The sequence below is a fragment of the Rhodamnia argentea genome, chromosome 6, assembly GCF_020921035.1.
Source record: "Rhodamnia argentea isolate NSW1041297 chromosome 6, ASM2092103v1, whole genome shotgun sequence".
Taxonomy (NCBI): Eukaryota; Viridiplantae; Streptophyta; class Magnoliopsida; order Myrtales; family Myrtaceae; genus Rhodamnia; species Rhodamnia argentea.
Window position 1 is genome coordinate 27,309,973 of NC_063155.1, and position 25,406 is coordinate 27,335,378.

The 25,406-nt window shown below is 39.5% G+C and overlaps 3 protein-coding genes across 17 annotated transcripts; all 3 read right to left on the reverse strand.

The window, feature by feature from the left end:
* Positions 1 to 220: 220 nt before the first annotated feature.
* LOC115756399 (serine/threonine-protein kinase prpf4B) lies at positions 221 to 11,486 on the reverse strand. Of its 13 annotated transcripts, none has more exons than XM_048280032.1 (17): positions 10,809 to 11,485; positions 8,928 to 10,324; positions 8,655 to 8,836; positions 7,956 to 8,128; positions 7,714 to 7,782; positions 6,530 to 6,602; positions 5,775 to 5,931; positions 5,369 to 5,660; positions 5,169 to 5,283; positions 4,882 to 5,045; positions 4,501 to 4,575; positions 4,207 to 4,387; positions 3,974 to 4,071; positions 3,588 to 3,654; positions 3,109 to 3,160; positions 2,975 to 3,003; positions 221 to 476 (listed from the first exon to the last, which is right to left on the reverse strand). In XM_048280032.1, exons 1-13 carry the CDS (start codon positions 11,157 to 11,159, stop codon positions 4,043 to 4,045), a joined length of 3,258 nt encoding a protein of 1,085 aa, XP_048135989.1. In that variant the 5' UTR covers positions 11,160 to 11,485; the 3' UTR covers positions 221 to 476; positions 2,975 to 3,003; positions 3,109 to 3,160; positions 3,588 to 3,654; positions 3,974 to 4,042. The 13 variants fall into 13 exon arrangements, with proteins under 13 accessions (XP_048135989.1, XP_048135985.1, XP_048135988.1 ...); XM_048280028.1 differs by having other exon boundaries at positions 2,952 to 3,003; XM_048280031.1 differs by lacking the exon at positions 221 to 476 and adding an exon at positions 1,560 to 2,074.
* Positions 11,487 to 13,364: 1,878 nt separating this feature from the next.
* On the reverse strand, positions 13,365 to 14,965 carry LOC115756507. Of its 2 annotated transcripts, XM_030696326.2 has the most exons (3): positions 14,094 to 14,965; positions 13,938 to 14,019; positions 13,367 to 13,836 (listed from the first exon to the last, which is right to left on the reverse strand). In XM_030696326.2, exons 1-3 carry the CDS (start codon positions 14,130 to 14,132, stop codon positions 13,592 to 13,594), a joined length of 366 nt encoding a protein of 121 aa, XP_030552186.1. In that variant the 5' UTR covers positions 14,133 to 14,965; the 3' UTR covers positions 13,367 to 13,591. The 2 variants fall into 2 exon arrangements, with proteins under 2 accessions (XP_048136265.1, XP_030552186.1); XM_048280308.1 differs by lacking the exon at positions 14,094 to 14,965 and having other exon boundaries at positions 13,365 to 13,836; positions 13,938 to 14,086.
* A 124-nt stretch (positions 14,966 to 15,089) lies between these two features.
* LOC115756453 lies at positions 15,090 to 19,937 on the reverse strand. Of its 2 annotated transcripts, XM_030696251.2 has the most exons (7): positions 19,436 to 19,569; positions 18,456 to 18,523; positions 18,093 to 18,178; positions 17,529 to 17,651; positions 16,671 to 17,408; positions 16,338 to 16,554; positions 15,090 to 16,221 (listed from the first exon to the last, which is right to left on the reverse strand). In XM_030696251.2, the coding sequence occupies exons 2-7, from the start codon at positions 18,472 to 18,474 to the stop codon at positions 15,677 to 15,679; spliced, it is 1,728 nt and encodes a 575-aa protein (XP_030552111.1). In that variant the 5' UTR covers positions 18,475 to 18,523; positions 19,436 to 19,569; the 3' UTR covers positions 15,090 to 15,676. The 2 variants fall into 2 exon arrangements, with proteins under 2 accessions (XP_030552111.1, XP_030552101.1); XM_030696241.2 differs by lacking the exon at positions 18,456 to 18,523 and having other exon boundaries at positions 19,436 to 19,937.
* Positions 19,938 to 25,406: the final 5,469 nt, after the last annotated feature.

Sequence of the window (25,406 nt, forward strand, 5' to 3'; positions counted from 1 at the left end):
ATTAGTCAACAGTGGGACCATGAAATATCTAATTATCGAAAAGCAACTTGTCCGAACTTTTTTTTAATCATCTGGTTACAATCATTTCTGCTCGAATATTTGAGAAAAGCATTTGCTGGAACAAATACTTATTCCAGAAGAACAGTGGGAGAATTTAATTTAACTCTCGTCATTTGTCAACCAAACTTCCCAATTTAAACATTCCACGAGGTATATCATCAAAGTAAGTCTAACGAGGCTGCTGAGATTTTTCTTCCAGCTCGTCCAATCTTCCAGAAGGCAGCAGAATTTAGAAAAGTCAATACATTGAATGGGAATAAAAAGAAAAAGCAAACCATGCCCCGAGCCAGTACCACGCATAGCTCAAAATATTTAGAAGAGTACGTTACTTGCGTACAATTACACTTTGACGCCGGCTAAAATTTGCATTTCTTACAGTTGCTGTCTTCGTATATGGCTTTTCTTGAGCGACCTAACTATTTGCAAAGTACTGTACAATAAATCACCACTTTCGGCACATTCACGATGACAAACAGCATAGATAGCCTCCATTATGACCACCAATGGGGAAAACAAATTGAAAAATGTGAATTGCTTCATTAAAACATCAGGCACTCAAATTCAAAGCTTGATCTGCTAAAACAACGGTTCAAAAACGCAAGAAAAGGGCAGAGATGAACATTAATATATTAACCAATGAGCAAAGCAAAAAAACCACATGATATTGCAGGCAGTCAACTCTCAATGATTTCGGACCAAAAAAAATAATAACTCTGACTATAATTTTTTTCTTTTCAGCAAATACTATGTAATAATGAAGGCCAAATTCATCTCCCATCTCGAGGATGTCATGTAAACGGCAACAGTGAACTCCTCATGTGCTTTTTGATCACAGATTCTCGAGACAAAAAATTTGAATTGTGCCAGCAAGGGCTAAATGAGTCCCCAAAATATTACCTTCTGGAGTTTAGGATCTTTAAGCTGAATCGTAGCAATGGCCATATTCCGAGAGGACTTGTGCAATTTTTTAAAAAGTTATAGCAACTGATTGCACCAATTGAAGATTTAGACTCCACTACTTTAAGCACAAAAGGCATAGAATTTGCTGTTTTTGTCTAAATGTAACCATCTTTGGAATTGCGATTCAAGATTCTGCCATTTACCCTTCATTTATATGGACATTTATACACATTCAAATTAAACGTAACAGATCCTTCGCATGGTCCAAGCAAAACAATGGCCAAAGCTTCACCTAACCAGCACATTAGTTCGGATGTTTTAAGTATCTGTTTTCTTCCATGAACCAAGTGATCCACAGTCAAGAGTTACCTTTATAGGGCTTTGTTCGAGTTTTGTTAAGCTTGAGTAACCGGAGTCCCTGACACTACATGACTAACATAGCCTTTGGATACAATAAAACGTCTTGCAGACAGCTCAGACATATGTAAGAAGACACTAGGTCACATTGGTCACTGCAGTGTATTTTCTTTGCATGTCTGCACGCACATGAGCGCACATTAGGGGAAAATGGGGAGAACTCATTACCATTGACCTAAATATCAAAACCACAAGTGCGTCTCCACACTAAACTTGTCATTATCCACCCAATTGTCCTTATGTTGCTATAAAACGTGTTGAGAATCTTGAGATGCAATGGAAGGTAAAGAAAACATCCCCCTTTCTCTTTAGGTGGACAACTTAAAACTCTCAGCCTAAATATCTTCAGAACCACCCTGGTAATACTAATCAATGACCTCCTGAGTTCTCACAGAAGAAGTTTGGCAGACTAATGGAGAAGGAGCACTTCTAAAGAGATTGCTGTGGATGTCTATAGATCCTCCTTATCTGGTGTGTCTACCTCTCCAGTACACGTTGGCAAGGAAGTGGGGGAGAATGCAGAGCTATAGTTGTGTGAGAGAATGGAGTGAAACAGAAGCAAGTTAATAGTGATGCCCAGTGATCAAGGATGACAAATAAGCAGCTCGCACATTGCCACCAGACTCTCCGACGAAAGTTTTATGTTTCAATAGGTTGCTATCTTCTTCATGTAAAGCTTGTTGGCCGGGAATTTTAACTTCATACAAAGGCAACGATTTAGCTGTCTCTTAAACTGTGAAACACTCGTCCTTGAAGTCTGCGACTGCAAAGGAACTTGTATTGCATTCAAGACAGGACATCTTCTCAAACATTCTCTTGCATTATCGAACCCAATTCACTCAAACTTTACATTAATACTGTTGATTGCCAGTATCAATTCTGCAACATTACCCAGATTCATATCACCAACTCACTCTATTCTCTCTTTTTGTGAAGGGGTCTGGAAGTATGATTTGAAACCATGACCTCTAGGATCTTTGTGAGAATTCTCAGTCCAACTGAACACAAAGACAAATACTGGCTTACATTTTTTCCAAAACACCCAGCGAAAGACCCACCTAACACTGGCTTACTGACAAATACGAATCCTTGCGTACTCATAAAGAGCCTCAAGTATTCAACCAAAAAAGGAAGTCCAGTACAGAACGATCCTTGAAGTTCAAAGAGAGAGGGATGTTAATCCAAAAAATAATAGGTAACATGTAATAAGAAACGTAAAGACTATTTATAACCCACAAAGTGAAACTGATCGTGTCATAAAATGTCCAGTAAAAATCCGTTACTCTTCCTTCAATTCCTAATGGATGTATATTTCTCTAAGCCTAAATACTTGTTCACGCAATTGAGTTGCCTAAATGCCCATAATCTGGGTTCCCAACTCAGCTAGCAGGTACTAAAAAACCAACCCTACATCTTATTTCCCATTTGAAGGCCAGCAATGACAACTTACTAACTGCTAACGTATGCGAAACAGAGAGAATTTAAAGGACTAAAACATAGACTGGAGGATGAATCTAATACTAGTGAGGGAAAAAAGAAAGAAAGGAATCTTAACTTGTACGGATAATGATTACCTATAGGATATGAAGATACTTACGAGACTCGCAGAGGCATGGAACCTGTGCCCTAAAAAGACAAAAAGATCACATCAGGGGCCATCTAATCTTCACATTGCCTCAAAGCTACACCAAAACTAGAATAACAGCCCAAATTTTAGATATTACTACTCACGGACGCATCCTTCCACTTTGAAGGCTGCTGCGATAAGTCTCCAGTGTATAGCCTCCAGAGTCATTAGTCCATGGATCAGATGTAACATAACTTGATTAGGCTATGTACATATATGATACAAAAAGCAAGGGAAAATCGCACAGAAAAGAATGGCTGATAAAACCTCCTCACTTATCAATTAGAGAAATAGAGGACAAAAGCATCGGTTCAATGCAAAGTACAAACACTAGAAGGGAATTGTCAAATCCACATTCAATGACCCCTAACAATTAGCTCGATCATACAAGGGATCCCAATATGGCATCAAACAGAAAAAATTTTATTTTCCCCCATACATCGATTATCGAGACCCATACAGCTTATGTACGTCACAATCATGGTGGTTCATTTTAGGAGATATGGGTACAACATATAGCAAAGAGCATTATTTAGTACTTTCAAGGTTTCACAACAAGCTCCCAATCAACAAACCAAGGTACCTTCTCCAGAGTGCCTTTGTAAAGCAATTAAACACTGGAAGGTTGCCTCAAAGCAGTGGGAGATATCCTGAACCAAAAATTCTATTAGACTCAAGATAATCCAAGCAATTTGCATGATGAACACTAAGTAAAGAACTGCCACACTAGCATGACATAGGTAGCCAGCCTGGAGTTCAAAAGCCAGACATCTGGCAAAGTTAAAGATGAGAAAAATGCAGTCCACGAAGGACTTTTACTACCATTTACCAAGAACTATACCAACAACCCAATTTTATTCCTGTTATTGATCTCCATCAGATTGAACGCTAACATAAATTGGAATTACATATGAAAGAAATATAATGAACTTGATAACAGGTAAAGAACGCCTTCAGCAAGTATCTTACAATAGGAACAGTACAATCCACTGAAAGAACCGCCAGTAAAGTGTATTCTTGAACAAACGTCATCCCCCTTCAATAATGGCATAAACCCTCTTGAAGCTCTTCTTCCAGCATAGGTAATTAAGCAAAGATAATGTCGAAATGATTAGATATTCTGAATAAGAATTATCTTCCAAAGACAATTATCAAGTGCAACAGCATTCTGGAGTCAAAAATCAGCAACATGTTTCACTTGCCCGTGATGAAAGGATGATTCAAAGCTTGTTGTACGGTCATCCTCTTGTCTGGATCCAATACAAAAATTTTGTCTAAAAGATCCTTAAAGTTGGCTAACATCTTTGGATCCTCACCAGGAGAACCCTTGATAATCGACCCAATGTCCTTAGGCTTGATGTTAAGAATCATTCTCCTTATGCTCTGCATAGACAATGTTGAAGACTCAATCAACAAAACATGCAATATATCGGCTATGAAACTTAAAAAGCACCACATTGTTACAAATCAAGGCCACATTGAATCAAAATATAGACCTTTTTGGTGACAGAATCCTCTTCTATAGCAAGAAAATTCAGGTCTGCATCAAAATGCTGGTCTGCAAATGCTGCCTGCAATAAAAATTAATACGAAAGGAATCACAAGAAGCCAACAGCAACCACAGATGCACATAAACCAGAAATTAAATTCCAATACATTCCATATACGTAGTAAATACATGCATTGTGCATGCACGAATGTGTCCATATACATCGTTATGTAGGTGCCCATGCATATGCTATATGTACATGTTAAGGTTTGTTACATATACAAATGCGCACCTAGAGAGAGATATATATCCTACACAGTACCAGATTAAATAAAAAGGGGACAATAATTGATTATGTACAAACATCTGGATTATGCTGTCTTTGTACCTTTCGAAGAAGTTTCTTTGGAAAGGGGCCTTTCAATTCCATGTGTAGACGAAGCATGTCATTGTTGCTAGGGCCAGGAAAAAGAACTTTCCCAGCGTAAAGCTCATATAAACAGCAACCCACAGACCACATATCCAATGGATGATCATAAGGCAAGCCAAGAACTGCAACAGAAATTCAGCCAAGTCTAAACTAAATACGTCTTACAATGAAGTGAAAAAGAAAATTCGGTAAAACTAATGATTAAGCTATGTCAAGATGAAATCACTTCATCGAAGAAGACTTACTGATTTCCGGGGCACGATAAAAGCGACTCACGAGATATGGCGTGATTTCATTTTTTCCAGCATACATGGCATTTCCAAAATCACAAAGCTTCAACACATTTTTTGCCTCGTTAACCTGAAGTGAAATGTATAAGTTACAACCAACAATAAGAAACAATAACACTTAAATACAACAGCAACGGGAAGATACCAGTACCTACCAGCACGTTATCAGGCTTTATATCACAATGAAGGACACCACAGTTTCGGAGATGCTTCAGAGCAATAAAGAGTTGCTTCGCATAAGCCCTAACAGCAGTTAATTTAAGACCAATATTGCGACCAAACTTCTTTAAAACTTCACGCAGATTCATATTAAGAGATTCAAAAACCAGGCAAAGATGATTGCGGTACTTAAAACTGGAGAGTAAACGAACGCAGTGCCGCTTGTCTTCAGGATCTGCACCTACTAATTTTTTCAATATGCCAAGCTCCTCAACACCAGCCTTGTACCTAGACACATATAAGCAAGAGAGACACAACTAAGGCCAGGAATTTGATATTTGCAATGAGAGAAATCCAAAACATAATTCACACCAGCCTCAATAAAGTAGCTTGGCCACTTACATAGCCTCCTTATTTCGCAGTATTTTTATGGCCACTTCTTCTGGTTCACCAATGCCAGCCTTCAAATCTTTCGCACGAACAACAGTCGAAAAAACTCCCTTCCCATGAGCAGCAATAACTTCATATCGTCCATCAAGTATCTCACCAAATCGATAGCCTGCAGCAGTCAAATTAAAAGTAAATCAGAAATAATTTAGCCAAGTACTCAGCACTCCAAATAGAAGTACTAACATCCAAACTAGCTACAAGTTGCTCAATTTTATTTTTCAGAAATATTTATCCCATTTACATAAACCATTCAGAACATTCTATTGATGATGTCTTAACTATTCTTTATAGTATGTAGTAATATAAATTGACAGGAGTTAGTAGACCAACATGAAACAGAGAAAACATCTAGCAATAGGACACAGGTTTTAAACCATAGTTTTCGACCAAAAAAAACAGGCATCAAGGGATGAATAGTCACTTGACACATAACACGTTCAATTCAGTGGACAATGACATGCAGCCTTTCTCTCTTGGTACTTACAGGTAATTAAGTGAGGAGAGAGAAACTGAACCAGGACAGTTCGTGAAATATGTTGTGTATCCTTATCACATACTTGGTCTCAGAGTCACCATTTTACAACCAATAAAAAGTCTTTGATTAAGCTGATAAATGAGCAGAGTCTAAAGCACTCTGATCAAGACTTCCATGGGTATAATAGAAACTAAAAAGATAATCAAGATGAAAGGTTTGCTCCATGACTTACTATAGTAGCCCTCTGCATCATCCCAATTGTCATGGAGACCACTCCTTTCGACAGGTAAACCACCTCCTTTACCCTGCAAAACACAGAAAATACAAGGTCTAAGAATAACCATAGAATTCATTACATGTTAGCAGCAAAAGTAATCCATGCTCCAGCTACATGAGAAGCAACACCATGTCAAGGTTCACACTTTCATCAAATAAAACCAGCTTAAAGATAGGAAAACATAGAGATTTCATAATTACGCTCAAGGAAATTGAGAATGACCCAATTCTAGTGTAGTTTGGCTATAATTTGCAAGAATCGCCCGTCAACTTGAAATGAATGGGGAATCACATCCACTTTCAATTAGGGAACAAATGCAGGGAAAGACCTGCTCTTTTTTTGGAGGGCAGTTATGTGATATATCTTTATTTCCTACTAACAAAAGCTTACTGGTAAAGGAAATTACTAATGAAACTAAGAACAAATGTCGTGATTATTCACACATGGAAGTCGAGCCTGTGTTTATGAAGCGAGGCCTAGTAATTTCCGTTCACCACATAAAGACATGCAAGTTATTGCATATCAACGCTTCCCCTGCAGGTTATTACACTAGTTAATCTTAAAAAAAAAAAAAAAAAAAACCTTTTTTTCCATCAATAAAATCCTTATAAAAGCCAATGCCATAGCAAACATGTCTCATCAAGTCCTGAAGTATACAGGGAAAAATTCATGTCCTCGTCTTGCAGAGAAAAAGCTTTGCACGTGAACTTCAATTCATAGTGAACTTAAAAGAGCAACTCCATTCAAAAAAAGGAAACAAGGAGCACATTAATAATCTTTCAATCTCAACAGAAATGTTCTATGAGACAACCTTATAGAAATCTACAAAATGGACCTGCCAGGGTGTTATTTTGGTAACACTATCTACACTTAAAAGAAAAAAAATATCAAAATCTTGAAACCAGTGCAAATGAAAAATTGTGCAACACTTCCCCTACAGGTTATTACACTGGTTAATCTAAAAAAACAACCTTTTTTCCATCAACAAAATCCTTCTAAAAGTCAATGCCATAGCAAACATCTCTCATCAAGTGCTGGAGTATACGGGGAAAAATTTATGGCCTTGTCTTGCAGACACAAAGCTTTGCAATTGAACTTGAATTGATTGCGAACTTAAAAGAAATTTTTTTTTAACTTACCATCTTACGTGCACCAGCAGGAGAATCTCCAAATATATCATCACAGAAGATGTCATCCGATCCCTCACTCTGCTCACGCAAATAAAGAAGGGTCACATAGTTTGTTAAACGCACTTGAAAATTCAAAGCTCAATAGGGTATTCTAAGCGAACAGAATAACAAGAAGACAATGACCAAGAACCTCAATAGGATGTAGAAATAGCTCATTTGTATACAAAGAATAAATGAATTGACAGACGCACCTTCGGTGTACCCTCCCCCAGACCTCTTTCACCAGAGCTCCTGTCATTAGCAGTAATTCCATTTCGAATAGGCGATTTTCCAATAGAAAATGATGGTTCGGCAACATACAAATCCCCACCTTCCGCAATACTACCAGGAACTTCTGCTGTTGATTTTTTTGGACGTGCTTTGTCTACAAAACACAAAAAAATTCTCAATAAAAAAATACAGTAACAATAGAAAATTTTTAAAACAATTCAAACAATAAGATTAAATGCATAATTAATAGCATTATACTGCCTTTGAATCAGAACATATATGAGGCTTTGCATAAGTCAACTGAAAGGAGTATCAACTGTATTCAGGTTCCAAGTTCCACCAGACATAATTTCCTACCAACAAGCTACAAATGACTAAACTTCACATTCCTTTGAAGCGCTCAACAGTCCGGTTGTTTAGTAGGAACACAAGTTGCAAGATGATTTCTGATTATAGTATGGCTAACCCTCATATGCTAATCCAGTGACACAAGGCACTTTACAAACTTTCCCCACCCCTACCCCCCCAAAAAGAAAAAGAAAAAACTAATGTCTATATAAATAAACAAATAAAATTCGCAGTAAAAAATGAATAAACTCTTTTTGTTTCCCTTGGATTAGTCAAATGGGGAGCATACAACTTAATAAATGGATATCCAGGCATTTGTCATAAACAATTACCTTCCACCGCATCCTCCGCCTGAGGCTGGACATGCTCTTCTTGTTGCTGCTGCTGCATATTCTTGTACTTCTCCATAATGGCTTGCCTTCGTCTTCTACTTTCTTCCTTAATTCTATTGACATCCTCCTCTTCCTGCTCAGCTATCTCCAATGAAAACTTTCCATCAAGGTCATCCTCATCGCTATAACAGCCAGAAAACATCAATTACTAAAGAGAAGTAGAACTAGTGACCGAGAATTCCAAGCTGACCCAAGGACAGAAAAAAAGATTACCTTGTGTGTACTTCCTTATCATCGTCCATAGTTGCAGCACTCATTTTTGTTGAAAACCCTCTGCTTATTCCATCAATGTCATCTCCCACTTCATTTCGTCTTGGGTGCTTTGAATATCCATGCTTATCGACGTAACCATCTTCAACATTTTCATACTTGTCGCCACCCCGGGCATCCCTACGTTCCTCCCTCTTTCCATCATCCAACCGCTCTGATTTCCAGCTCCTATCCCTACTCCGCTCCCTGATTCTCTCTCTGTCCTTGTCTCTCCTACCATCTCTGGGCCTATCCCAGCTCCTTTCTCTTTCTCTCTCTCTTTCTCTTCTTCTATCTCTCTCTTTATCTCTCTCTATACTCCTCTCCCTCCTCTTCTCTCTTCTTCTATCCCTATCCATGTCCCTCTCCCAGCTCCTTTCTATTTCTATTTCTCTTCTTCTATCCCTATCAATGTCAGTCTCCCGGCTCATTTCTCTTTCTCTCTCTCTTCTCCTATCCCTATCTATATCCCTCTCCCTGCTCATTTCTCTTTCTCTATCCCGTCTCCCATCCCTCTCCAAGCCCCTCTCCCTGCTCAGTTCTCTTTCTTTCTCTCTTCCCCTATCCCACTCCAACTCCCTACCGATGCTCCGTTCTCGTGCACTTTTCTTTCTATAGTCCCTGTCAACGTCCCTATCTTTGCTCCTTTCACGTTCACTTTTCTTTCTATGGACCGGCTCCACATCCCTATCTTTGCTTTTTTCCCGGTCTTCCCTTCTCCTGTCTATTGCGTCGACATTACTCCCCATGCTTTTATCTCTGTTACTCCTCTCCCTGCTGTGATGCTGATCCTCCGTGCTACCATACCTTCTGTTAGAGTTAATCCTTTCCCTTTCCTCGTCCTTCACAATATCTCTAGTGTTATGCAATTTATCCTTGCTGCGCCGAGTCATATTTTGATCATCTGGATCATATTCAATCTTGCTTTTCTCGGAAAGATATGAGGACTCCCTTTCTATATGGTTTCTTCGCTTTAAAGGTGAGCCTCCATATGGTAAACTGCTCTGCGATCGAGATCTTTCCCTCACAGAATCTTGTGACCTCGAACCATCGTCTCTGTATATGTCAGAACTTGGTGAGCAGGGGGATGTCTTGTGTCTATCGGCGGGATCACCTGCGTCACTGTCTCTACTCTCCATGGTGTCAGCAGTATATCGGTTCTTAGCCTTTTCGTTACCTTTAGAGTGCAATCTAGATCCATGACTCTTATCCTTCCTAAAAGACTCGTGACCTATCCCGCCATTTACTTTACTGTCATTGGCAACTGCTGACTGGAGTTCATCAACCATTGAGTTTGAATTTCCAGAAACAACTCCAACACTTCCTTCGGCAGACAGCACACCGGATTCAGATTTACTTACCTTAAAGCCATGAGATCAAACCACATGTTAGTTTGCAAAGCCTCAACTGATCGGCAATACGTGCCATAAATGCTCAACGTGCAAGAACAAAACAAAATATAACCAGGTCTTACGACTCAATAGCAAGCCGTCAGCTTCAATGTAAACGCCTCGACCAAGCTTCTCTCTCCTTTTTTTCTTTTGGGGCAATTTTTCAGTCATGCACGAGCAGAGCAAGCAGGGTCTTACACAGGCACGGCACACTCACTCAGCTTATGAGATTCTCTAACGGAAGCACTCATCAACCAAAAACAAAACTCGTCATATCACAAATGCGATAAAATCATAACTAGGCAGACTGGAAATCTCTATCTCTATCACTGTCTCTAGCACAAGGAAAAGCTTGCAATCAAACCCGTAAGAAGTCAATTTAAGAAAACTATGCGACCAAAAGAAGTACAAATAACTGCAAAAAGAAAAATTAGGAGAGGGCCATAGAGCACACCAGATTCTTAAACTCCTCAACAGGCTCAGAAGCGTCCTCTTCGAGAATCTCTCCTTCCTCCACGTCATCATCGTGCCTCGAAGAGGCCGGCGGCGGAGGAGGCAAGGCAACGGCAGGAGGAAGAGGAGGAGGAGGGGAAGAAGAATCGACGCCGTCGCCTCCGGAACCGGCTTCCTCCACGGCCTTCTTGCTGGCGTGGCGGTGGCTGCGGCCGTGGCGGTGCCGGTGGTGGCGGTGCTTGTGCCTCTTCGAGGTCGTCCTATCCGCGTCGTCCTCCTCGTCGCCGCGGGAGGGGGAGGAGGAGCGGCGGTGCTTGCGACGGGGCTCGCCCTCGGAGGCGCCGGTCGCCATGGGTGAGGCGGGAGGAGCGGCGGTGGGAATCGGAATCGGAATCGGAGTCGGAGCTAGGGTTTTCGCCCTTGGTCTAGCGGCCCCGCGCGCCGAACCACTAACGATGTTGTGTGGTAGCGACTAGCGAGAGAAAGAGGAATTAAGAGGTGGTGAAATCAGAGAGGGAGAGAGTGGAGCGAGGTTTCCATAGAAGGATTGCGCTAGAATGATGGGATGATTTCAGAAATTCCAGTTCAGGAAGAGGCCCGGTTTTGTTTTTAGCCCCCGAACAGAGAAAAGACTCGAGAGCTTTACGACGACGCGCAGGCTTTTCGAGGAACTCGGGATTTCCTCGCTAGTCATTAATGCCGATAACCATTATTCGAAAAAAGTCATTCCGATTAAAATTATTATTTTTTATTTTATCTTTTGAATGAATTTTAGAGAATTAAAATATATTTAGTAATTATATAAAATTTCTGTTTCTAAAACAGAAACATAATTAGTAACTATATAAAATTTTAATTTTCGAAAATAATTTATCTTCCGAATTATTTTCATTTACGTCAAATAATTACGTAGTTACTTTGCGAAATTTCATCCTACATTAAAGATTAATTAATATCGATTCTCTTATATAGCATATTACATATAATATTTTTTTCGTGTTATTTTGTCTAATTGTCATGTTATAATGAGTCATTTTAAGAGTATAAAAAAGACATACCATGTTGGGTTAGTGTGTGATTTTAAATTAACTTGAGCCGTCGTAGATCTATATCAAATCGCAATGAATGAATATCAAATTCGAACTTATTATAATTGATGGCATGTATATGTGTACATGCGAATGAAGTTGCCATCAGCCTTTGAGGAAGATAGATTGAAAACATTATCGACCGGTTGAGAGAAACAGTTCGATTCTACGCAACCGGCGAAATTTAGGATCCAGGGACTTGATTACGTCGTTGTTTCCACAAACGCCCTTTCGGCACCGAAATTGAGTGTTTTCTAAACGTGTTTCATACAAATTTTTAATTCATTTGTAAACCTATGAGGTAAACCAATGCTAAGTGTTCACGCAGGTTGTTTTTGTCTTTTTTCAATTTTTCTAAAACTAAACTGTCTAAAGTACTTAAACCTAAGCAAATTATAACCAATGAAATCAAGTGCGCAATCAATGAATCATGGCATTGATAAGTTGCATCATAAAATCCTTATGAAGCCTTAAGGGTTTAGATAAATGTGATTCGGGTTTAATTTTAAATGTGTTTATGATTTTCCTAAAAAAAAATAGAATCTATGAAATTTAGGCCCAAATTTATGAAAATGAGGTCAAACTAGCCTAATCTAAATTTCTTTTATTTTTAGGGATTTTCTGAATATTTTTTATCTTTTAGAATTCTTTTTAATTTTTATGCTTTTTTAAATGTTTTTTTTTAACAAATCATCGTTATGTTTTAGTTCTAGTGAAAAATGACGAGAGAACAGAAAGGAAAAAGTGAAAAATGTGGGACTTCAATATATTTTATGATTCTAAAAAATGATTCTTTGTCGGAATCAATTTTTTTTTTGTTCATGTTTTTGCTCTAAAACCGTTCTCGGAAATAGAATCAGAATCAGAATCGGAATCATTTACGTTACCAAACATGATTCTCATCCTTTCTTGCTCCAGGAAACAAAATCGGATAACAGGAATCATTTACATGCAGGCCCTAACGGACCCTTATAATTTCCTTTCTCTTTTTTTTTTCTAATTAAGGAAATTAATGTACGGAAAAATAAAAATTCAATCACGCAAATTCCGACTGTGGCCCTGCGACAACATTTGATAGGAACCAAAAAAAAAAACAAAAAAGAAGCAAGAGCCAAAGAAACACCATGGTAATCGTTCCAAGAAGCTCACAAATGGTAGCGCTCCCCCTCTCGAAAAAGAAGGCGTCTGTACTGCCGACGCGATTTACATTTATTAAGTCCAATGTTAAACTCGAACAACTTTAATAGCGAGTGTAAAAGCGGGTGCAAACACTGAGTATTTACGACATCGCTTTCTCGAATAGGAGCATGTCGTCGTCGAGTCTCGATTCATAGCATTGATGAGAAATTAAATGCTCAATATGACAAGCTTTTAGAACATTTTCCACATCGTCAATGATTATTTCGACTTCCAGTGTGCGTCACATTTTGTCTAGAATTGATTATCTGTAAATTCACGAATTTCCACATGATCCATTCGAAAGCCATAATCGAAATTACTCCAATTTATATATACGCATCTCTACTTATTATAAACCTTGAAATTCATTTCTACAACGTCCCTTTTGAAGCCCTGTGCCTCCGATTGACAAATGGCGATGTAGCAATTTTAACAGTTTACGCGATCATATCGATCAACTTCTTGAAGCCCATTCAGCTGCCAAAGCTATCATCCTTTTGATTATTTAATCGGGTGTTTATTGGGTATGGACGTTCGATGGGTGCACTTGATGCCCATTCATCGGTGTCCTTAGCTCGTTATGTTGGGTCACCGGAGGATTTTGCTCGACGTGTTCGTCGCCGCTATCGAGCTCTTCAATCTCCAATATTTCGACTCGTCGGTTCATCTTCTTCCTCAGCTTGATAGCCACATCGGACGGCCTGAGCCTCCCACACACGGAAACTCGGCTGTGCGGTTTCTCGATCAAGTGCGTCTCGATTTCTTCCAAGATGATATCATCTCATCACGAACTAATGGATTGATCTAGAAACTCGAGAAGCAGGATGGGTAAATGTAAAAGAGGAGGAAGCAGTCCCCAATACCTTTCATGTTCAAGATGATTCTCCTAAGTTTCCTGCAACAAGCATTACAATCTATGCTCATCCTCATAGTCATGCAGCAAACCTGCAAGGAGTCAGAAAATTTACGAAAGAAAACATTGGTAGTATTACAGATACAGAGCATGGGATCATTCTTGCCTTTAGGGGCATGGACCTGCCGTGGTTCATCCTACACATGATTTGCAAGTCGATAATGAAGTCTGATTAAGGAGTTAAAAGAGCTTATGGAAGAGGACTTGGGAGATGGAGGATATGAAGGGTCAAGCAAGAATGGTTCCAAAGTTCCGCTTTTGGGAAATTCCTTTTTCTTCCCTTCATGTTGGGATCTGATTCTTGCAGCCAAAGAAAGAGGAAGTTGGTTTCTTGTTCTCAGTGGACAAAGCTGTCCTCAGGGCAAATTCCAAGCTTCTTTCTTGTGGGGTCGTGACTTGAACCCGCGAGAAGCATCATTCTGCCAAACCACAACCTACATACGAAGCATCTCTTGCTTTGCTCCTAGGCCATGTAGTCGTGCATTTTCGTAGATATTGCCACACAAGTATTCGCATCTCATAAACACTGCACAGCCTGATCTACAAGCAAATCTGAATAGCGAGAAGCATTATTTCCGATTAGCTTGAAAAAGGATCAGGCTGTGGCACTACCATCTCCGAGCGTTGTAGAAGACACGCAACGGTGTAAGTCAAATCACAACAAAACATGACTCGCCCAGGTCAAGAAAGTATACGTTATTCTCTCCAACCAGTTGTAAGTCCAGAGAGGATTTTCGGGAGGAATGCCGTTTGACAGAGAGAGAAAATGGAAGTGCATATTTTGAGGAGTGAACAAACTCCCCATCTCACTAATCCTCAACCATCCAAATTCCATGAATGAAATGAAAAGGGGAGTGGAAGATTTTCTAACTCTTCCAGCTTTCCCTTCAGGATAGAATGAAAAATAACATGGTGAATGGGAAAATGTCAGTACTTTTGCCATCGTTCCCTTTTAACTCCCAACAAGGAAACCCTCTTCTACACCTCATCATTCTACACTTCCCTTTTTCTTCTTCTTCATCTCCCTCACTCACCTAAATCCCTTGCAATAAATAACATGGTACAATCCATCCAGATGTTTTCATTCCATTGTAAAACAAAATTCAATTCAATCACCGCAACATCAACTCTTATTAACAGAAAGGTCATGTACAGATTGCAAAAAGGATAATATCCCCTGCACAACATACTCAACAGACTCAAAAATTAGTCCTAATGGTTACCCTACTGCACCCAAAATTGTTGCCTGGGCTATGGCCCCCTCAGGCTGTGGTTACATGTAAAATATAAACTGTGACCAAAAAGGAATTGGATGCGGTTACTCTTCCTATTAACAACCTAAGTCAAGGACCCTGGCGCCGCATCGAAATGATGCACAGCATGGAACAAGTATTAAAAATCTAGACCTACTTAGTGACCCGCAGGATTGTGGCATGGAATTCAAACCCTGAGCAGCACACTAGACCGAAGTTCAAGAGATTATATTCATCGACCTTGTCCATAGTAAAACTTCAGTAATCACAAACTGCTGGTTGTATTGCCATCATTTACCTGCTCTGTTATTGCGCCGTCTTCGGTGACTTCTCTTCCCTCGTCCTTTCCACTCCATTGGCAATATAATATTGCCCTCCCGACGTACCTGCACCTCAACTACATTTTCATTACCAGGTGATAGACACTGGTGGCCTTTCACCTGGACATGACCAAGCTTGTCAGCGTCGGCACAACTGAAGAACTGAAAAGTGAATCACCCGCAAACTTGCAGTTGTCGTGCTCAACTTTCAGGGTGGCATCTATCAAAAACCTCGCACGGGTACAGATTCCCATCTCCGGCGAGCTCATACAGTCATTATCAAACTGTACCTTCGAGGAAGAGCTCCCACCACTTCGACTTCTCTTCCTTGAAACCTTCCATTTCAAATGAGCAAGAGAATCATCCTTCAGAAGATCTGGAACAGCCAGCGACTCATCTACCCCATCATATTGAGAGTACGGCCGATGATTCAAAGGATTCTCACAACCAGCCTCATTGTTTCTTGATGTCTTACAGTCCTTAATTGCAGCTTCAACAGCCTCATTACTGCGATGTCCCCCCACATGCTGATCCATCCGCAAATGAGGCGATATTGCAGTGATGATATCAGCTCTATTCCGTATATGAATCCATCTATTTTCTGACCATTCTCGGGAATGTCTCAAGTCCCCAAGTGGGAAGACTAATTCTCGTTTTTCTCCTGCATAAGGTAAGAAGTGAATACTAACAACAAGATGGGGAAAAGCAGAGTAAAAATATAATGTGAGAATCTGTACAACAGAGAGAAAATTCAAGAAAGTAAAATCTCTTTCAAACCTGGGAAATAGACAAGCAGTCTGCCTTCAGATTCTCCGCGGACCACGATGCCCTCCCACCACCCATCATTCCACCAAGCATCCACAACAGTCCCAGCATCAACAACCTTTGGAACTTCACATTCTCTAGACTGTTGGGATGGCCGAATCATTGACCTTCCAAGAATTCTGAAACCAAATTCATCAGCAGAAGCCTCTCTACATGCTGGAATCCACTCCTGCAATGTCAAACCAGTAAAACATGAAATTAGCAATATAATAACTGTCGTAACACCGCATGTGAAATATCCCAACCAAAAAACGCAGTAAGTGATATAGATATGAGAAAGCACACCTCAAGCTTCTTTGTTTCATCAACTGCATCCAGAATGTCCTGATAACGAACCTTAACTTTGGCATTGGAAGCCTTAATGATTAAAGCTCTGTACCAACATCCCCTCAAGCCACTGTCTTGAGATAGCACCTCGACTTCAGAACCTACGATGAAATGATGTGGAGGGTCTTTCTTCATTATTTTTTGCTCAGAGCATTCATTCGAACAATGCATCTCAATGTCATCACTTTCCTTCACATGGCGTTGCTTCTTTGCAGGTCTGATACCACCATCTTCATCAACATTGCATTTAATATCTCGTGGAAATTCAGTCACCTGAGATCTTAGTGGAGGTTTCGGTAGAGGAAAGGGATTCATACGTTTCAGGACATCCTGATTCCAGTATCCTTCAACTTGAGTAATATCAAAAGGCTTCATCTCATCCTCTTCGAAGAGGTTATGGCAAACAAATATTTCCAAAGAAGATTTGCTTGCCTCATTCATATATTTATTGAAATGCTGGGGACTGAGGACAGTAGCCAATCCATCAATACATTCGATGCTGAGATCTTGAAGACAAAGAGAAAAGAAAATCTCTCTGTCATTAAAATTGCGAGGCAAATCCATCCCAACCTCATCAACTTTGTGAAACCATTGTACAACAACCATCTTGTTGCCCTTGGAATCCTCGAACATATCGTCTAAGTAAGCAACCAGTCGTTTATCCTCTTCAGCAAGAACATACACAAAATCATGAACCTGAAATTATAGAGAAAAAAGTAAAACACAGCGAGACATTCGTGCCAAACAAAGACAAAGGATAACTAGCAAAAATTCCCGATAAAATGAAAAAGAAACTGAGATCTAAATAGAACTTACAGAGACTTTGACACCTTTACGGAGAAAAGAAGGAAAATGCTTCCGCTTTTTTTTGCATGTCCACGGGGAGCCTATCCACTGGATCTCCTTGGAAGAATGACCCAGTTTCGCAGTCAGAGAATCCTGAACAGGGGAAAAGATGCAGAAGATATAAATGATTAAACAGAGCAACGAGAAAAAAAAGAGAAAATAGACAGTGAGGTGCTCATAACCATTAACAAACACCACATCAAGCAACCGAAAAACTGGAATCTTCCATCACTTTCACTCTGAATCCGGCCAAGTCATAACCTTTTCAGCAAGTTTTACATCGGTCTTATGACCTTGTACTTATAAGGACTGAATGACAGAAAACACAAAAGAAATGGAAATGGAACATTCAAGCTCTTTGGCAATACTAAGGCCCTTGATTCTCAAATCACATAAGAATGGTAAAAGGCTAAAAGATAAGATACAATCAAGTTCACAAATGGCGCACAATTATTTAGCACAGATCCAAAAGTCCCAACTTAAGAAAAAGTCTACAAGATAGAAGATATGCTAAGAGGGATGATGGGTACAAACCCTAGGGAAACCAACATCCAGCTTCTGTGCACCTTCTCTAGCCAAAAAGCCACTGTCCGCATGATGCTGCTGTTCAGATGACCGACCTACAAAAGTACAATTCATGAAACTGAAATCAAGCACACATTGTATCCTTTGACAAAAGCACACTAAATCGAAGGGGAAGTACTGAATCGATCAGAAGCAGTGCAACAATGATATCCAAACATCCAAAGATTCAGAAGAATTGCATCAGACAGGAGATCATCAGGCCTCGAAGTGTTCTTAATTAGGACAGGCCAATAGCGATAGTGGGTTCGAATACATCTAAGGAAAGCCCAATCCATTAACAAAATGACAAGATCGGCCATGAAAGGTTATAACCTAGATTATTTGAGGGCATTTCGATTCCGATGCTCTCAACCAGCTCTTTAAAATTTGAAAAGGCATTCCTGCAGCCCAGATCATCATCAGTTTGCAATAACATGAACAACAGAACCACAATAAACACACAACCACGGCATAGAGTATGGCAAGCAGTTTCCAAAACGGAAACAAGAACATCTCAAGGTCGGTAAAAACGCAAGGAACTGCCACATATGGACACTTTCATGATCCATAATCATAAAGGCGATGGGAGACAAGCAAATCTTCACGGAAAAATCTGCTATTGAAGCAATCAATTGAGGGAGTAGAATGATTGGGCTGCGTCCAAGAAACAAGAAATTATAATTATCAGCTTCAAGAAAGCAGTTTTGCGAGTTCACAAAAATCCCAAATAACAGGAGAAGAAACTTCAAACACGGGATCTTTTTCCATGAGAAACAAATGGTTTAGGCTCAGTGTCTCCTTTCCAGTTACGACAGGTTAATTTCCATCAGCCTCAAATCTTTCGCCGGCATCCGTCTCTAAACCAAAAGAAAAGAACCATCTTTCGCAGATGCGTTTGAAGGAGACGAAAGGAACAGCAGGTTACAGATACACGTTGACATTAATTTCTTCAGCGCGCAAGGAGCTCAAAGGGCGCAAATTTCAACAAGGAGCAAATGAATAATATACTTGAATTATCAACTGCACTCATAACCAACCAAAAGGTTTTAATCCGGACAAGGAAGCCAGAAAAAACACAGAACCCCGTTCCAAAAAAAGAAATGGATGAGATAATTTGGATTGAAGTACCAAAAGACAAAACCGTATTAAATCAAACGAAGCACGGAAAAAAAAAAGCGTATCAAACGTCCGCTTCGAATGTTCAGAAACTGAAAGAGAAGAGCCCAACAAGAAAAACGCCAATCGTGTCCATGAAAAACTTCATCTTATTGAACTTAGAAACGAAGATAGGGAAGAAAAGAAGCCACACCCACCTTGAATGACGGAGTTCAACCAGTCGACGACCTCCCTTCGGCACTTGAGGCTCGAGACCAGCGAGGAATCCCCGAGCCCAATCGCGGACCGGCTCCGCAACGCGCAGTTGTAGGACATGTGCCTCAAGGTCCTTTCCCGCCCCACCACGGCCAGATCTTTGCCTCCGTCCCTCCGCCTCAGGAAGAAATGGACCTCCCTCCTCCCCTTGTCGCTCGACACGGGCACCTCCTCCCACGCCACGTACCCGGACGACGCCGCGCTCGACGGAGACGCCGCCGCAGCCGATTTCTCCATCTGTCCCCCGAACGGATCCCGATTCGACGCAAAACCCAAAGAAAAACTCCTGATCGGGAGAACCCCTGAACGATACGAAGCTCCGGCGAGAAACTCTTCACCTCCTTCGCTCTCCCTCAATCTATAGGAATAGCAATCTGCCCACGGGTCTTCCTCTTCGTTGGCGTGGAATGAGAGAGAGGGATATTTAATATTTTGAACTGAGGAATTTTTTGAAACGGATTAATATACCCAGAGGGAGAGAGAATGGGGTGAGGGGGAGAAGGGGCTAGGGTTTCGAGATTGGAGATCAGGGCATAGAGGGAGAATGGACGGCCGAGATTGGATCGACGAGGGTGACGCGCGAGGAAGGTGAGTAGGAAATTGCCCGAGGAGAATGCGGATGGGAATTGTCGGAAATGCCCCCGCGAGGGTAGCGAAATGACGGGCGTGCCATGCTTATCCCCAATCAGCGATCACACGGTGGATGAGAGAGAGAGAGAGCAAGTGGGAGGGGGAGATCTGTGAAAAAGTGGCGTCCGCAATTGCCGCGACTGGGAATGAGACGACTCGCTCTTTCTTGGTCGCCAGCTGTCATTGACGAGCAAATCTCTCTCTTTTTCTTTTTCTTTTTCTTTTTCTTTTTCCTTTTTTCCTTTAAAATCTACAAATCTTAATCAACATTACCAAAATATTAACTTTTGACTAAGCCTCTTGGTCATAATTTAAACGATTCAAGATCGTAGAATCGTTACCTCTAACAAGGCTCTTTGTTGATGAATTGTATCAGAGAACGTGACAAGGAGAAAGTTGGATTATTATACACTCGATTTGTTTGGTAAAAAATGAACGATTCGAAAAATATTTCTCTCATAAATTATCGCTTGTATTGCTTGAAACAATTGTTAATTGAAAATATTTTCATTATCGACAGCAAGTTATGTTTAAATAATCTAGTAGACGATAAAAATATATTTTATTTATTGATTTTTGTGAGCGATGCGATAAATCAATTGGAAAAATATTTTTTAAATCGTTCACTTTTCGTAAAATAAAATGGAGCCTTAGGATTTGTCTAATTTCAGCTAGCGTTGCCCTGCTCAAATTTTAATTTAGGTGTATCTAGCCATTTGATCAAATTAGAAGAAGTGGCCACGCGTATAAAATTTAGGGGGTAAATGTAATATTTTCTTCAATTTTGTATCAATTGTGGTTGTCTCCCTCGATGCACATGCACGGTGTACAAAACGTATAAAAAAAAAAAGGTAAATCGCCGCCATTCATTCTAAATATTACTTATTTAATCTAATCAATTAAGTTCGACCAAAAAAAAAGTATAATCAATTAAGAAAAAATGTACATTAATAAAAACAGTTAAACAATTTTTTTAAAATGAAAAATTAAGAAAATAACTAATTTAAATGAATGTTGAGAAATTTTTAAGAGACTCGAAATTGAAACATGAGTTGAGGTCGAGTTCAAACGATATAACTTGGATAATTTAGCATCTTTGTTTTTCGAAAATTTCTTCATTTGAACTTTTTCAAATTGGAGTTGATTGGACAAATTAAAAACTCAATAACTCGATATGCACAAATTTAGAAAAAGATAGACTTCTGCGTAATGATACACTGGTCGTGAACATATATTGACCGATATATATATATATATATATGTATATTTTTTTATTAAGGCCAGCTTTTGAATTCATTATTCCCCCTCCAAAAGTTTCATACTTTGCATGAAAACCATTGGCAATTATCCTCTTACAAGGAAATGTGGTAATTGAGTCATAAAATTTGTAAAAAGTGTAATCAAATTTACAAATTTGTCAAATTAGCGCAATCGGATTATTCCAATAACTCTGTTCGACTTAACTAACGGAAAATACTTATGTTACTTTTTTAAAATATTTTCTTTTTCCTACCCGACGATGAAGTGATTGAAACACAAAACATAAGGCTAAAATGACGTTGTTTTGGTCCAAAATTATTTTTTAATATAAAATAAGCTAAATTAAAAAAAGAAAAGGATTGAGAACCAGGCAAGCCTTGGTGCCATAACCTCACCACTGAGCCCCGCCAATGGCGGCCGGCGATCCTCACACACGGTCGAGACCCTCGCCAATGGCGGCCCTCGGCCAACCTCGCAGAGGCCGGGTGACTCCACTGGCTGCCCCCCACCCTTGCCAACCTTACCGGAAGATGGTGGGGTGGTGGCACTGAGGGTTGTGCAAGCCCTTGCTACCTAATTCACAATCATTTTTTCTCTCTTACGTTTTTCTTAATTTAGCTTACCTTTAAATTTAATCTCAATATAATTAATGGTAAAAATTATATTTTGACTAAAACGATGTCGTTTTAGCCACCTAATCATCACGTAGGAGAGAAAAAAAATTTAAAAATTCACCTGGGCATTTTCCATCGATCAATTTAGACGGAATGACTCGATTGCGCAAATCCGACGAGTTTTAAGACTTGATTGAAAGTTTTATTACTCAATTGCACTTTCGTGACAAGTTTTAAGATTTTTTATGTACTTATTGCTAATCTTTATGGGGATGGTGTGACCAGCTTTTATTCTACAAATCCAATCAATCTTCTTTTATCTCCTATAAATCATATTCCGCAAAATAAAGAGCTTAGCATGCACATTTTCATGCGCTTAGCCTAATCGTTAAAAGGTCACGTACCTTTTAAGTCAAATCCTCTCTCTTTCACCTAGAGTAATCTCGAGGATGTTGAATTGTCGATCACCATATCGAGCCACACACAAAGCACGTAACTAGAGAAGTTTGCATTTTTTTTCTCTTAATTAGTCGAATCGACACTCCAAACATCTCGTGATCGAAAGAAAATAGAAAAAAGGGAAACTTGCCGTTGAAATCGAGAAAGTACATCGGGTGTAACGGTTATACCACGATCCTCTAATAAGATGCCAAAGTTCTAAAACTCGATCAAAAAGTTTATTGAAATACATAAAGCAGCACACGACAAATAAATTATAATTTTGCACGGTGAAGTGGCTGTCCCTGTTCCGACAAAAAAAAAAAGTGACTGTCCCTGCCTTCGTCACAACATGCCAATGATATACCTCAGTAAGAACGGCGTGCGTGTGTCTCTTCTCTCGTCTTCATGGGGCAGAGATTGAGGCCTCGGGAAAAGGTATCTACTTAAAATTCGTCTGTTTGGACAAAATACGGTCGTAGCCAGATTCGGAGGTACGGCAACGGTCGGATGAGAGATTTGAAACTTTGACCGGTTGGAGTGCAGAGAGATGGCTGGGAAACATCGTGGTTGGTGGCAAACTCGCGGCAAAGTCAAGCAGCCGTCCGAGGCAGAGGAGGTGGCGTGCTGAAGAAGAAGTCGTCTAGTCCAAACAATAAATAACGCACGAGCGTACCGAAATTGAGACGCGGAATCCAAATGTCTAGTGATCCGATAAAGTCCTCCGAACTTTTTATAAGAAAAATTATCCAATAATTCAATCGTAATCATTTTAATTTTGTCAACAAAGTTATAAATATTTTCACGTTTTGTCAATTGAATCTATTCGGTCAATTTTAATATGAAATCGCCGATATTGATTCCGGTAGTGTCGTGTAGGAAGGTGGGCACTAGCGTGATCAATCATAATTTTTTCTAAAAATCCATTTTTTTGGTTTTTTTTTTCTTTTCTATTTTCTTTTCCTTTTTTCTCTACCAAGTTCGGTGAGAACCGGCCGACCCTCGCGGGCAAGGGTCAGCTGGTCCTCGCCGATAACCTTTGAGTGTTGGCCGACGATCCTCACCGGGCTTTGAAGGAAAAAAAGAAGAAGGAAAAAAAAAAGAAGGAAATCAATCAGTTGACATTCACGTCAACGATTTTAGGCTAAAATTAATCGGATTGACTCAATTGGCAAATCGTAAAAAGGTTTATGATTCAATTGGTAAAATTAAAAGTATAGGACTAACTTGGCCAAGTGCAATATGCTTAAGATTGTTTGGACAAGCTCCCCCTTTTAAAACGAACTATTTTATGATATTGACTTATCATATTACCTAGAGGTGGGTGAACATGTGATTTAAAACAAACACGACAAATATGTGCGAAATTAAAGTAATCAAGTCGAATATGTTCGGGACCAAATAAAAAGGTGAATGTGAATATGATCACTGTTGTGATAATATACGGCAATGCAAAAACCTTCTATCAAGTAATAAATAAGCACGAGGCAGGAGATAGAAGACTTTGCACACAGAGATTGTAGTGGTTCTAGTTAGAGTAAGTATTTGTCAACTTTCTTATGCCGACGGTCCACTCGTTGGATTTCACTACGTGATCGGTGATAAATTACAATAATAAGTGATGCTAATACTTATATCACTTCTCCTCGTAATTGATGTTGCTTATACACGAGTTGATAGGGCTCTCCATCTCACATCTAAGCATAAACTATTTATCTGTCAACACTTCCCAAATGACTAAAATTGTAAACTCACTCAAGACGAATATGAATATTTGACGTTCTCTTGAACTGGAATTTTGAACTCTCAATCCGTCTCTCTCCTCAGCTCCTTGGTCTTCTTATATACTCCTTGGTGTCTAGAACTTTCGATTGAACTATCTTCAAGACGTTCAATCTATTAGGCATGGACAATTGATAAAAAAAGGTTATAGTAGCCGTTGATGTTGACTAATAAGAGATCTTTGATCACCCATAGAAACAAATATCGATTTCCACAAATATACTACTTCAACTATGGAAAGATCTTTGCTTTCGGGGTGGTTGTCAATCAACAAAGACATCTCACATGATTAATGATCTTAGGAGATAATCTATAAATTGATATCAATCAAGATCAACTAGATCACTAGATGTAAAGCTATGAGATTATATATCTCAAATAGACGATCTTGAAGATTTCGTCGAGAATTTTGTCTCGGGTTCAATAAGAGTTGTCATAATATTCAGGCAGTGCTCTTGTAATATTTCAAAGTGAGGTCATAATCCTTCCAAGTTAATATGAACTTCCAATTTAAAGTGAGCTAGTCAATACGAACTTCCAATTCGACTAGACTTGTTCAAGTAGGTCTTTTAGTCATGTGAATCATTTTCAACGTGAATATTACACGAAACAAACGTTTCTTATGTTACATAAGATCATTGCAAAATATAGATAGTTTTGTTAACTTGAAATACATTAATAAGTTTTCTCAATATTCTATTTACACCATGTCATGTTATTTAGCATATCAATTTTTTTTTTCATATCCATCAATTGGCATTACTCATTTAATAAATCACATTTATGTCACCCGGCATTGATGTAACAACCGGTTTCATTTATATAACCGCGGTTCAACTCTAAACTTTGGCAATCCGCAAAACATCTTATCCTCGCACGACATTATTTGGTCTCTCTTTATCCTTTTATTGGGATGGAAAGTTCATACACGTTTTCAAAGCTTTCAAGTGTGATTTATTTGTTCTTGACTTTGTAAAATTCTTAAATCGGTAGAGTCACCTGTTTCTCACGAGAGCCGCCCAAAATTGTGATTTTTAAAAACTAGAAACGCCATAGTCCCAAAACACGACACACACACACACACACTCGTCCATTCAAACAACCAACGTGGATTGTATGGCCAATGAATCATGTCACGTGCCGTGAACGTCTTCACCAATGTCTGTAGTACTCGCGACACAAGGGTTGC